Raw genomic sequence first — 14961 nt, 5'->3', positions numbered from 1 at the left:
TGGACATCTCTGTTTTAACCATTCCTTCAGAGACTGTGCTACATTAACTCTCTGTGCCTTACTATGCAGTGGGATGTTTAGAACTGTCCCAGTGACACTATTTCTTATTCAGATTTTTACGCGACCTTGGAGCGCTTTACATGAGCACCAGTTGCGTTACACAAGGACACATTCATTTTTGGTAGGCGCGGGGAGATTTAAGTGATTTGCCCAGAATCACAGGATGTTGAGCAACGTTGCCGAGACTCGTACCCGGTTCTCCAGTTCCAAAGTCAGCTGCTCCGTCTATAGCGCCACATTTCGCGCAGTAAAAAAACATTCTACTTCACTTGTACCAAGTCTGTTTCTCTTACCTGTGACTCTTCGCTTTCTGTTTTTACCAATGCGTGCCTGAAGCTCAGAATAGCTCTGATAAATTTCATTACCTGTTTTCTGACATTTAATTTACTTTTGCAGCGGGCGCGCGTTGCTTTTCATTTGGACATATTCTGGGAAAAGTGCTTCCACTTCGATCCTTTACTGCCCTCTACTGGGGTTTAATGTGAACTTAAAGGCAAACTTATTTCACAGATCTCCGCATTGTAAGATGCAGTCTTCTAGGAAGGGGTTTTGATGCCGTCAAGTTCCCGCTCATTGTTACAAACCTTTTGGGTCAAACTGCTTTACCCAGCCTTAGAGTTTATTCTTTTTTTCGTATTTCAAAAAGCGCAGGACAGTGCTTTAAAATAAATACTTCCGGTTCAGACCAGGGTACCAAAAGAAGACAGAGGGTGGGCATTTAACTGGTACATTACAGTATTTATTACAAGGCGTTCAATACAGCCTTATGTTGTTGCATATTTTCAATTAACATGTTTATATTTAATCACACATATATATATTGGTACGAACAGGAAAAACAGTGATGTAAATATTTATTCAGGGAACCCAGAAAATGGCCGAGGGGGTTGAGGCCCTTGCTGCAGAGGTGTATTTGTTTACAGCAAATTTCATGGTGCTGGTAAACTACATTAGCTGGTTAATGAGATAGCTAGAGATATTTGAGCCCCCCAGATCCCCGAGTCATTGCAGGTCCTGGGAACCCCAACCCCTGGATCTAAGGTGGGAGCCCCGGACACACCTGTGGCACCAGGGCTGGACTGGGAACCAAAACCGGCCCTGGCAAAGTGCTCGGCCGGGGGTGCCGCCGAGCACTTTGCCAGGGCTGGTTTTCGGCCGATTTTGTTACAGGGCCCTGTAACAAAAACGGCCCCCAGGGGCCCAAAACCGGCCCCCACCCGTGCGGCGTACCGGGGGATTGCCCGGTGCCCGCTACGGCCAGTCCGGCCCTGTGCGGCACCCACAGGATTTTGAACATTCGGGGATGCGAGGGAAGCCCCAGGGCCCTCTGGCTCCCCTCATGCAACCATCCTGGGTACATCGTGAGCCGGCATTGCCCATGTCCGGTGGGAGCAGGTATTTTTTACCACCCCTGCCGGACGGGAGCAAGAGTGCGGGCAGGGAAACAAATGTCTGCTTTCGCTCCTGGTGGGAGCATTTTTAAAACTCCTGCCTTGTAGGCACGTTTTCAATGCCCCTGGTCTAACGGGCAGGGAAACAGAGTCCTGTGAGTGGACTGCCCGAAACACCAGGGGGGCACGTGTCCCTCTTCCTTTTAACATTTACTCCTGGCCCTGGAAGATGGGGTCCCTGAGTGCATGATCGACTCGAGGAGGGGGGGGCGTGCTCCCTCCTTCCCTTCAATATTTACACCTGACCCCGGGGGATGGAGTCCCTGCGGACGTGAGCATTTATGGGAGGGGGGCAGAGCTACCCCCTCCCCTTCAATATTTACGCCAGGCCCAAGAGCAATGATTGGCTTGGGGAAGGGAGCCCACGCTAGCCCTCCTCCCCAAATCATTTTATAAATTGACCCCCGGCTCCTGGCCTACACTGGAGGTCATATTATTTAAAAAATGCAATGGCAGTGACATTTTGTGTCCCCCCCCCCCCCCCCCATCCCTCGGGAGTCCCAAAAGAATCACACATTTAAAAAACAAAAAAAAATGTGCCCACAAGGGGACAGGGTAACCCTGCCCCTTATATTGTTTTTTTAGTCATTTACAGGACAGGAGTCCTGTATTGGCCACCGCAACATTTTCTTTCATGTTGAGGCCAGCCAATCGCAGTGCACGCTTTCGCAGGACCCTCAGCCAGGAGCGAGATGGCCCAAGGTAAAAATGGCCCATAGGCCAATCAGAGAGCTCTATTTTTGTAAGTTGAGCTTAGTTTACCACCTACTTCAAGTAGGTGGTAAGCTACTTGCAAAATGACGCAATATGTGACTCGCAAATTGTAAAGGTCGTACATCTGGCCCCAAATCACATAAAAACACACTTTCTCAACCAAATTCTAGCCTCCTGCCAAATTTGGTGGAATTCCATTCAGCAATTTTGCGATATCGCGTTCCATAAACAGTCTAGGGAAAATGCATGGGGTCTTTTTCTTGGCCCCTGCTTGACGGATTACCCCGAAACTTTCCATTAAGAAACTAGGCAAAAAAGAGCACTTTTTTGAAAGTTTTGTGCAGATTCGTCAAACGGCGTCAAAGTTCTCAGCAAACCAAAAAGGGTATTTTCTATGGAAACACAGCTCTAACTATAACTATAAATAATTGGCTTACATGCATTTTAATAATTCAATAAATCAATGCAACGGAAAGGACTACCAATGGAAAGGCAGTATGACGAGCCTGCGATGTAATCACTTTCCGATGTAAGGCCCATGATGTAATAATGATACAATGGTAGCATACCAATTGCCATAGAGTACTGTGGCAATGGGTGAACAAGCACATTTGCATTAAGATAGCAATCATTTAGAGCTCCTTTGTATGCTCACCGCATGAAAGTCCACTTTTTTTTTTTTTAAATACAAAAACGTATTTTTTCTGTTTTTACTGCCCCTTACTGCTAGGTATTATCTGGCAGTATGGGGCAGTGAGAACTGGTCATTCGACCACCCGCTCTAAATTAGGGGGGTGGTCAAAACGCCAAACCTCTGATGCCCCTTACTCCATCAGGTCATTGGAGGACTGTCAGGGACGGAGACAGAATCGTTCCCATCGCTGACAAACTTAAGGTCCACCCATTTGGAAATCAGCCGGGTGGACCTTCAGTTTAGTGGAGAGGGTACTCTGTTGCCGAGGGAGTACCCTCGCGGCCGAGTTCTTATTCAGCCCCATAGACAATAAATAGCAAACAGATAGCAGGGCTCCAAAGTGGACTGTTGCTGCAGTGGGTTGTAGTGTTTTTAAAGGAATGTATCTTCTGCACTTTGCTGAGTTAGAGCAGGGTTTGGGTGGTCCTGATAGAGACAGTGATGTTGGGCCAGATCCCGGTTGCATTGATGGAAAAGGGCGTATGATTTTTTGTTTTTGTTGCTTACACTGCTTCACTTCCAGGCAGATGGCGTCCTGGTAGCAGATATGTCGAGAGCCACCAGAGCTGGTGAATTTGGGGAAACAACCTTTACAACGCGGTCATTACACCGTGAGACCTTTACAACGTGGTCGTTACAATGACCGCGTTGTTACAACGCAGTACCATTACAACGCAAGTCGTTACAACGACTTTCTCTAAATGGCGCTCTAACCTAAGGAATAGTGTAAATTACTATTCCAACACCTTCCCTACTGTTGCACACACTGGAGTTGGAATAGTAAATGATAGTATTCCTAAGTCCAGCGCCCCATCCAGAGCAAGTCGTTGTAACAACTTGCATTGCAATGGTACTGCGTTGTAACAAGGCACGCAATGTAACGACTCGCGTTGCAATGAGTCATATTCATGAATTTGTCATCCAGAGAGGCATAGGTGTCACATATGATGTTTTTTTAGCTTATGCTGCTAGCCTTGAGGTGGGGCATATTGCTTTGGTCATAGGACTAGTTTTTCAAAGACCCTAGGCTGACTTAGTGTTGGTCAGCAATATTTGAAATCATCCCTTTTTTCCTCAGACAAAAAGCTTCAATAGTGGAACATTAAATTGATAATTAGGGGTCTACAAAATACTGGTAAACACTGACCAACATGACACCCAAGCCAGGCAAGGGACAGTAGACCACAATTGGCCCTCACAAGGAACCCCTGATGAAAATGTTATGCATGGGGCGTGGACTAAGGAAATAAATTTGATTAAAAATATTGAATATAAAAATTAATGTCCTGAAGAACATAATGGGTCTTAATATGTCAATGAAGCACGAATGGGAACATTAGCATGGACACGCTTTCCACCTAGATCACTGCCCATATTTTAGAACATTTGTGAACCGCTCCTATCAATAAAACGATCCCTTGCCAATTGGCAAGTGCAGGTAGATTGTCTGCTTTATTGTTTAGCAGCAAGGAGTGATGAGCCACTAAAAGTACACAAGTATTTAGTAAATGTATCAGTAAGTGGGTCCAAAGTAGGAACAAGAGGAATACCCAAAATGTTGAGATGCTAATCCATTGCGCTTTGCACGCGTGGGGTTGCACCACATTCTTGGCACCAAATGTGGCAGTGCAACCTGCAGAGCAGACAAACTCTTCCAGACAAAGGTATAGAAAATGCAGGTTTATTCTTTACAAAACAACTCCCTCCATCGTTCTCTTTCAGTAACCAACAGCAACTGCCAGTGTAAGACATCCTAGCCAGAGCGTTGTTCTACCAGCATCATACCATATTATTCCACACTTTACATTCCAGCAGCAGTAGAGGCTGCTACCGAATGGGGGTGGGTGGGCACGGGGAAGTGGAGAGGGAAGGAATAAAAAATAAATAATAGCACTTACCTGGGTACTGCCGGCCACCGCCTCACTTCTGTCCTCTTCTCTGGCAGCAGGAATCCCACCAGCCAATCACAATGCTGCATGTCAGAGGGACAGGGAAGCTGTGCATGCACCCACCCAGGTGGTGCAATACAGCCTGGTGGAGAACATGCTAAGTGCGCATAACTGATTAGCCCAAGACGGCCGACCAAACCGCCATGCGCACTTTGAAAGTGCCCACCAATCCCCCCTAGCTCTGAACAGCCCAGCCCCACTCTGCCCCCCAATCAACTGAGCCAGTATGGTAAAATAAAATGACAATAACGTTGTGTTATTATAATTTTAACTTTTGAACTGCTCAGTGAGCAGTGGGCGATGCTCCTCCCCCTTAGCGAAGGAGCATCCTACAGCACTAGACTGCTGACCAGGGTACCACACACTACTGGAGTCCGGTGAACCTGCAGAAAGAGAGGCCCCGCTTAGGGACAAGTTCTGCATTTCTGGATTTTCCTACTGTGCTTTACATTGCCCAGCTTGGATCCTGAGGCGCGATCCCTGTCTTATCAACTGAAGATGAAGGGAGCTGGAGAAATCCAAGGTGTTTCTGAAGCACCAGCCAGTAAGCAAAACAAAAGGAAGATGCAAAAGCACATGCTCTGTGAGCCACTCTGTAGGTAGATCTGCCAGCCTGTGGCATCATCAGCAGGTGGGCCTGCCATGAGTTATGAATAACAGGGTAAAGTGTACAAAAGGGACTCATTGCTAAACCTCGGTGTAAGGCTCCGGTCGCAGAGTTTGCGGACTATTGGCAACTCAGCGTTCCGCGTAGAGCACAGAGTTGCCTTTATACTTTGCGCTCCGCAGCGGAGCGGAGTTTTTTATTCGCAAGAGCACAATGATGGCAATAGCATACATTTGTTAATGTGCTCCTCGGCTGCTCTGAGCCCCAGTCAGTGGCAGTGCAAGACACCCCATCACAGCTGAGATCTGAAAGAAGACCCGCCTCCCATTCCCACAGAAGGGCAGGCAGCCCACTCTGTCCCCCCGGTCCCTCGTCATCACTCACTCGCCAATCCAAAAAGACCAGGAAGTGGGTTGGCATCACCATCCGGGCACCACCAGTTCCCAGAAACCCCACACCTTTCCCTCGCTGGATGAATGGAGAATGGTGGATGAACCTGGGTAGGCGATGAGCTGTGTGTGTCTCGACCCACCCCCGGCTCGAAATAGCAGTTGCCCCACTCAATCTGGCGGGATGATCGCAGAGCAACTCTCCACCACAATCAAAGGATGATCAAGTTGGATGCTGCATTACCTTATATTCAAAGGGTGGGGGGAAATCAGTCAGAACCCAGAGAACCGGAAGACGGAGGTGGTGGCGATGGAGCGCAGATGAAGGGTGTAACGACTGACGAGAGTAGTAAGACAGAGCATCACATGGTAACAGGTTCTGGATGGGCATTTGTAACCATGTCTATAAATCCCTCGTTGTGCCCAAGTGCACGTGCCCTTCGTGCCAGAGCTGCAGGGGAGCCATGTTCGTTTGGACGCCTGAGGCCGTTTCATCATGACGAGCTTTTGTGGGGCAGATCCAAGTGCCGTTGTATGCACGTTCTGGACATTGGTGAATTTCTTTAATCTGATAATTCTTTAAGTTAGTGTTTTATTTTGAGGTAGTACGGATCGGAAACAAGGGAAAGGTTTAACTCTTTCGCTTTCTGACCTGTGCTGCCTTAAAATGAAGCACTAACTCAGAGCAATACCGGGTTAAATGAATTCAATGTATGCCCTGAAGGCACATAACAAGCAGCTCTGCGTTGTGCTAGCAAAATACCGTCCATCATGATGATTAGCGCAGAGCAGAGCTCCGCGGAATTCCACTGAGGTGGGCTTGTGCAACCTCGCGGAATTCCACGTAGTGCCACTACACCAACTCCGCCCACCCCTACTCATTGCTAGATACTTCCTCATACATGCCAACATTTCAGAAGATGAAAGTGGGACATTCCTTAAAAATAATTGGGAGAATGTATTGTCCCATTAACTTCTGTTGCAGCTTGCATTGGGGTCTGTTGGCAAGTATAGGACTTACAAGGGTGCTGGTGCAGGATCGGATATCAGAAATGCAAATGTAAGTTTTTTCCTTACCTGTTAGGAGCACAGAGAAATTGCTATGGCAGGCAGAGAGAGTGTGACAAAAATGTTGTGCATTTGGCTGCTGGAGCAAGTTACTGGCAGGGCATAATTCAAGTCACACAAGACCAGCCCCTACCATTTGAAGTCCGCCGAAGAACGCAGATTTTGTATGCAGGGAATGGGAGACGGGAGAGTAGCCTTGAAATCGGTAGTCTCCCGCCAGAATCGGGAGGGTTGGCATGTATGCTTCCTTATTGCTGTAACAGAACTCTACACAAATTACCGTCAAATGAAGGGACTGTCACTCAAAATGAGTGGTGGTTGAGAAGCACGTGTAGAGACTGATATTTCACACTTCACTCCATGGACTGGAGACAATCAGCGTTTTGGTTTTGATGGACTGGCTGATTGATAGGCAGAGTCAGACTGGAATCACTCAAGTACTTGGATGGAGTAAGGCAACGCGACAGTACAGTTTCCATGCTTATTGTCCTTTGCATCCGCCATGTTTGAGTGGGGTTCAATATCTATCCGATGGCAGCAGGATGGCACACAGTGACATTGTAAATAGTGCTGACGTGGAAGGCATGAGTCTTTCCTGACAGTGCGAGGAATATGTTCCAAGAATGCTGGTCTAGACAAGAATTTTAATGAAAAAGAAAGGATAACAACAGTCAACCTTGGCGATGGGTCCTCTCAACTGCTTTCCAGACAACTGAGGTCTTGCATTCTAGAGTATTTCCACCACAGTTCTATGACTCCCTTTCAGAAGTCAGTAAACTCCTGATTCTCTTGTTCACCTAGAACACATTTCACATCCCTCTCAAGAACATTATGATGACATAACAATAATACTGTATTTACAAGAACATTTAACAACATAACTCATCCCAGGAGAGATGCAAATAAACGCAGTAGCAGGTTGCAGAATCAACTTTGTTAACGCGCAGACACATACGTTTATTACTGGGTCCTCACATTTCGTAGGTCTCCTGACCCATCGGTCACTTATTATCTGTATGCCATCTGTCTTTTTCCGATCCCTTCTTCCGTCACAACCACATCCCCTTCTGAAGTTTTCATTCTTCTCATATTTCAGAGTTCTTCCCCTCCCAAAGTCATGTCATCTCCACATACACATGCAACGGGAAACAACCTTTACAACGCAGTCATTACATCGCACTACCTTTACAATGCAGTCATTACATCGCAACATCCTTTACATCACATGTCATTACAACGCAGCCATTACATCACATGTCACTACAACGCATATCATTACAACGCATGTCACTACAACGCAGGCATTACATCGCAAGTCATTACAACGCATACAATTACAATGCATAGTACCCTTACACTATCTGACACTTACCCTACTGTTGCACTCACTGGAGTTAGAATAGTAATTTTTACCCCTACACTATCCAATACTTACCCTACTGTTGCACTCACTGGAGTTATAATAGTAATTATTACCCCTACACTAGACAACACTTACCTTAAATGCGATGTAATGGTATGCAGTGTAATGGTATGCGTTGTAATGGTATAAGGTAGTTTCTAAAAATGTGATGTAGTGGCATGCGATGTAAAAGAATGCATTGTAAAGGATGTTGCGATGTAAAAACTGCGTTGGAAAGGCATGCGTTGTAAATGTATGCGTTGTAACGTCATACATTCACATGCAACATGTTTTGGTTAAGCCCATTTGGATACACCTTTCTTCCTCACTTCTCCAAATCTCACACCCTTCATGTTATCTGCTTTGCATGCTCTTTTTACACCCTTAATCTTCTCATTATGGCATTGTGCATGCATGAATTGTTGCACTGAACTTGACAATTTTCTTTTATCAATTACCCTCATGCTTCCTTTTCTGGACCATGTCAGGGTAGCCACTGTGCATGGAGTCCTTCCTTTAAGCAGGAGAAATGAAGATTCTTCAGTCAATGAATGGGGAGTGGTTCTACGCCTTCATAACAAATGTTGTTTTTACTTCTGCCTCCAATCCAAAGCACTGTACACAGCACTCACTCAACACTCTGTTTAATGCTTCAACCTCCCATTTTTCTGTGGGTGATAAAGTGTTGTTCTGTAATGGGCAATACCTTGCCATTTAAAAAATGACAAAATAATTAGATGCAAATAGGTGATCATTGTCAGTAACCACATCTTATGGACATATCTCCCTCATAAAAATATTTTCAGAAAAATTAATTACACTCACTGGCGTGATTTCATTCATAAACTCATTCTTTGGTTACATGAAAAAACAATCCACCATGACAATGCCATATGTCTCCTCTAACGCTTGGACATAGACTGTACCACAAATGTCCATTCTCACTTTTTGCCACGCCCGTCTAGCAAATTCTAAGGTCCTATAAGTGTCTCATTAAAATCAGGAATGTTATCACTCCTAGCACACACCGTGCACCCTCTGACAAACCTCTGTATCTCCCTATCACACCTGGCCATCAAACATCTGTGTGATCCATGCCACTTAATACATCGAGCTCCTTCTTCATCGACATGTTCTACAACGTTTCTGGCTCTGACATCGTATCCATTCGACGTACCAATGTGTTTACCACTGACCTTTCAGGCCACACACACTTATAATTGCCCATATTCACATCACTGTTGAACACCCTAAGCAATCCACTGGTTAAATGCTCCTTCGCTGTTTACTCAATTTACCCAGTTCTCCAACCCTCTTCAGAAATTTCCCCTTCACATGTCTGGTCAATTTACCCTACCATTCAGTCGCCTTCCTCATCAGCAACTCTTGCTTCCACAAGTAGTCTAGATAGGCAGTTGGCATTTACGTTGCACGTGCCGGGATGCTGCCGACAACTTACTATTGCAACTTTTTTATGCAAGGAAGACTGTTGAACTCCTAGTACAGCATGGCATGAGGACTATCTTCATGGCACCATCAGCAGGTTGAAATGCTAATATTAAAGTTTGTAAAAAAAATTTTTATGTTTTGTTTAAAAAAAATACGTGGCTGGTCATTACGAGTATGAACAAAGCGAATAAAGGATTTTCAACATAGTGAAATTAATCCGCTCTGAGAGATTACCACTAATCTATATGTCCTAGGTTGAGCTACAGGCGCCATGGCAGGAGGATCCAGAGAACCAACCAAAGGCCAGGTCTGGACCACTCTGCAGAAGTGTGCACTTAGCTCTCACCCACAGCCAGTCATCGGATGTGCTGCTCCCCGTGCTCAAGCGAGAGGTGTCGCTCACCGATGCAGTGAACGCTTTGGAAGCAGCCAATGGGAAACTGCCTGTATCCCATGGACCTGTTTGCCACAGTGAGTGGGAGCTACACCAGAAGAGCCTTAACAGTGCCAAGAGGAGGCCTTACCTAGAAGGGAACCATCTTGAAGAGGGGCAGTTTCCGCAAGTAAGTAAACAGGCTCTTTTCCAATTAGTGTCTTATTACATTTTCTCGTTCTTTACATACTTATAGTTCTATTTCATATCTCTGCATGTGTGGCAGTGTAAACATTCTGAGCCTCCATCTTGTTGGTCGTAATATCAATGGTTGGACACTAAAGAATTTGAGAATTCTTACAAATTCTAATTTTCTTACAAAGAAATAGAGAGATTCAAGTCTAAATTAACTTGGTTTTATAGAAGTAAACTTTGTTATATGATGAACTTTTTTCATCAGCTAAATAAGTGTGTGCCTTTCCATGGAGGTCATGGTGTGAGAGGAATCTAGTGGTGGGCACACTGCAGTATTCTCCTTCCTTCTTGGTTCTCTTACCAGCCTTACGGATGCCCTTTGGGCCTGTTTCTGTGCTCTGTTGTAAAGCTGAGTAGTCCTGCATGTACTAATACTGCTGGTCTAGGTTAGGTAATGCCTGTGTAAGGCAGGATAACTGGAAGAATGCAGCTATAATAGAAGAAGATTCTTAACTTATAATCCATAGCTTCCAATGTCTGGCTGGTACCATGTGACGTCTGTGAGCACTTGAAAAAGAGTAAATTATGAGGCAGCAGTCAGGCAAAAACTTTGCATCAGAGTTTGTGAGGGGAGATGATACCCAGGGACTGCTCCCTACGAATGTACGTGTGCATGTACGTATGCCTGTACGTGTGCATGTACGTGTGCTTGTACATGTGTATGCATGCAGTATTTGTATAATACAAACCTCGTTGAAAGACAGCGGAGTTCTTCACAGTGTCAAAGCTGAAGATCCAGTCCACAGTTGATTGGAGAGGTCGTTGGGTTCTGGGAAACAGAAATGGACTCCAACTGCATTATAATGTATTGTTCTATAAAGAGAAACATCTTCAGATCTTTCCTGATTTGGAGCAGGTTTGGGCAGTCCTGATGGATACAAGGATGTTTTTCCAGCTCCTGAGTACATAGACAGAGAAAGCCTGTTGCCCTGCTGTTTTTTTTACACTTCTTTGCCTCCAGTTTGAATGTGTCCTGGCTATGGGCGAGCCAAGAGGCAGCAGATATAGTGAGTGTGTCAGCCTGATGAGAAGGGGTGCTGGTGGTGATGGGTTTGTAAGTGATGCAGCTGGTTTTCAAGGTTGTGTGAGCTGGCAAGAGGAGCCAGTGGAATATGGGGGTGGCGTGGTGTATTTCCTCAGGCCCTGGATGAGATGTGATGCAGTATCTAGGATGCTCATAGTGGGGTTGCAGTGTGGTATCCAGGAGGCCATGGAGCACACCGTTGCCACCATTCAGATGCAAGAATAGGAGGGATTGAACAGCTGTTCTAATGCCACTTTCTAGTAAGATTGTTTTCACTTTCCTTAGCAGAGACAGCTGGTACTAGGCTGTCTTGGTTTCCTTGTTCCTTGAGGCTTAAATTGGCATCCTTGGTGGATCTAAGTGACTTGCCTTTGGTTGGAAGATGGGGATCGGAATTTGTTGATTGTTGTTCTTGGAAAATGGCAGCAATTCGGCCTTAGTGGGGTCAAACATGCAGGGCTGGATGAGGTGAAGGTAGAGTTTGAGACATAGCATGTCTGGAGCGTGAGAGATTTTAAGCAGAGTATTGCATCATGTGCATATTGGTGAATTGTGAAGATGGAACCATGTGGGACACCAGGAGTGATAGGAATATAATAATATAGCAATAAATATAATATTAACAATCTGTATCATGCAAGATCTAACATTTATTATAGCCAACTGGGCTAACAATCTGTATCATGCAAGATATAACATTTATTATAGCCAACTGGGCTAAAAATCTGTATCATGCAAGATATAACATTTATTTTAGCCAACTGGTCAAATGAGAACTAAGGGCCAGATGTACTAAACTATTTTGTAACAGTGCCCCCTGTGATTTGCAAAATGATTGCGTTTGCAACAACAAAATCCGTATTTCATGTGTACAAAACCAATTTTGGGAGTTAGAAACGTTTTTTCGACTTGTAAAATGGCTTTTGTGACCCATTCCAAATTGCAATTTGTAAGGGCCATGAAAGGAGCATTCCTCCCTAACTGTGATTCGGTAATCTATAAGCCATTGACCAGTTACCTACTCCTCAAAGGATGTGGTATTGAGACTTCTTCACCTCTGGCAATTTGGTTGCTACCCTGCTCCTTTTGAAGTTTTCCCAAACAGAAAAGTGTTACGTTTTTTAAAGCAGCACCGGTTATATTAAGGTGCTCGTGCTGCATTAAAAAAAAAGTTTCTCCATTTGGGAATGCAAACACAGGGATGGTGGTTTGCTGTGCTGTCCCTTGCAGCCATTCATAGGGGATTGCAAATTTTCATGAATATTAATTAGGCAGGTTGTTTTGTGACCTCCCTCAAATTGTGATTTTACAACCCCAGCTAATAGTACATAGGTCAGTTCGCAAAATCAGATTCCGTTTGCAACAGTGGAAGCGCAATTCGCAACCCCTTTTGTGAAAGGTGTAACTGGCCCTAAGATTGGACTCCACCAAACACCATATACGGAATAATGCCAACATTTGGAAGCAGGAAAGAGGGGCGTTTAAAACAAATCAGAGGAATTTATTTGGCTTGCATTGAATTAGAGGCAATTTTAGGGAAGAGACAGCTAAAATGAAGCTGTATTTAGTTACAAAAATTGTGAGTCACCCTGCTGAGACAGGTGTTTGGCACGTATGACATGGGTAAAAATGGAAGTGCATGCAAATATTCTTCAAGAGCAAAAACACGTTGGCAATGGGGCCTACATGCATGAGTGGCTATCTAGTACTGTAAGTGAGATACAAAAGTTTGAGAGAGTTCTCTAAAAAATGTATGTGCAAGAAGTATTACTAGGAATATTTTATTAGAGGCACAGCCTTAGTAATATGAAACATCCTGCGTATATGATTATAATACTTTCATCAGCTTCATCCCAATTATTTTCAGGGAGAAAAATGGAAGAACTCCTGAGGCCAAGCTTACATCCCCCACACCCTCCAAAATAAGTAACATAGTGGGGAGCCTTGGCCAACAGGTCAAGGGAGCCGTGGGTCAAAAAGGTTTGGGAACCATTGCTGTAGAATTAGGCCTTCCCATGTGATGGACAAGTCAATCTTAATCATGTTTTATTCCAAAAACAAAAAAGTGCTTCCATAAAAGGCAATGACTTGATGTAACTGCAGTTATTGTTGGATTCTCTGATCCTATTACCTCTACCGCTGTGACTATGTCCAGGCTAGTACCCCTAATAAAATTATACACAAATGTCACCTTTTGCAGTTTTGTATCATTTCAGTTTGTATTGTCAGATATTACATCATTAGCAAGTGTTGAAAGTTCCATTATTTTTGAGATTTTTGTATTAAAAGAGATTTTGTATTTTAATATACATTTATTCTGACTCCTTGTTTTGTATATTAACCCTGTGGAATCATAGTAGTTTGTGCATAATTTATAGAATTAATCTCAGTTATTGTCTTTCTGATATTGTTTCTGCCGTCTAAATATAGGTTCCAATGGATGTGTTGTGCCAGGATCCTACCGAGATTCCCTCAACAATCACCCAAGGACCACACTTGACAAATTCCCACTTAGAACTCAGTGTCAGCAAGTCATCCGCTGCACTGCACCCTATCCTGAAGCGAGTGACCAAACTTGCTGATACAGTGAGCATTGTCCCAGAAGCCAATGGAGAAGTGACGCAAGCACGTGCTACCAACCATATCTCTGGTTCCCAGAGTCAAATGGAGCTATGCCAAAGGAGCCTTAGCAAGGAGAGGAGGAGACCATTAGTGGAAACAAACTGTCTTGAAAACATGCACTTTGCACAAGTAAGAACGGCATACTCTTTTCCCATCAATTTTGCTTTTCATGTTTTTTATACTCACAGGTTGGTTGTATTGTGGGCCAATGGCTGTAAGCCGCTTCCAGGCTTCATATATACATATACACCAGTAGTACATTTGAGGAGTTCTGCTTCGATGCACGCTTCATCTGATGTTCACTGTAATATACTGAGTCTTCTATATATACTTAGTAAATGCTAAATCTGCTATAAATGTAAAACTTAAATGTTTTGGGGTCTAAATGTTAGAAGGCATTGGCCGCATACTTTGTGGCATGATATTTGGGGCCTAACAAATTAGAAACTGTGAATAATTATAAGTATTTAGGGGTCTGGTTCGAAAAGAGCCTGACATAGAAAAAACACATTGAGTCCTTTAAAGGCAGAACCTCAGCATCAGTAAGCGGCCTAACAAAGTTTAACAAATACTATGGCGACATGTCTTTATGACCTGTGTTGACTGATTACATGGCTATGGCTCACCCGCAATTCCATTACAGCGCTGAATTATATGTATAAGCGGTAAAATGAACTGAGAATATGAAGAGGGAAATTGCCTAAAAATCTTGCTGTCGCTACCGAGATCAGCAATGAACCAGGCGATCAGAATGGAAACAGGATTAACATCCTGGAGTTACTTAGCATTTGCCGACACAGTAAGATTCTGGCAACATCTAGAGATGGAAGAAGGGCTAAAGATCTCGTTGAGATCCAAAAATGAGATCCTACACAGTGAGTTGAAGTGGGCCAAGAGATTTGGG

At 44.3% G+C, this 14961-nt stretch overlaps 1 protein-coding gene across 1 annotated transcript in view; it reads left to right on the top strand.

The window, feature by feature from the left end:
• ARHGEF9 (Cdc42 guanine nucleotide exchange factor 9) overlaps nt 1-14961 on the top strand; it is a 1163048-nt gene that overhangs the window by 328137 nt on the left and 819950 nt on the right. Inside the window, exons 3-4 of the mRNA XM_085608275.1 lie at nt 10038-10346; nt 13866-14186. Coding sequence (XP_085464401.1) covers nt 10038-10346; nt 13866-14186 — 630 coding nt within the window. The remainder of the gene's footprint in view (nt 1-10037; nt 10347-13865; nt 14187-14961) is intronic.

The sequence above is a fragment of the Triturus cristatus genome, chromosome 5_2, assembly GCF_964204655.1.
Source record: "Triturus cristatus chromosome 5_2, aTriCri1.1, whole genome shotgun sequence".
Lineage (NCBI taxonomy): Eukaryota > Metazoa > Chordata > Amphibia > Caudata > Salamandridae > Triturus > Triturus cristatus.
Note: the sequence above shows the minus strand (reverse complement) of the source record. Positions and strands in the feature narration are given on the sequence as shown.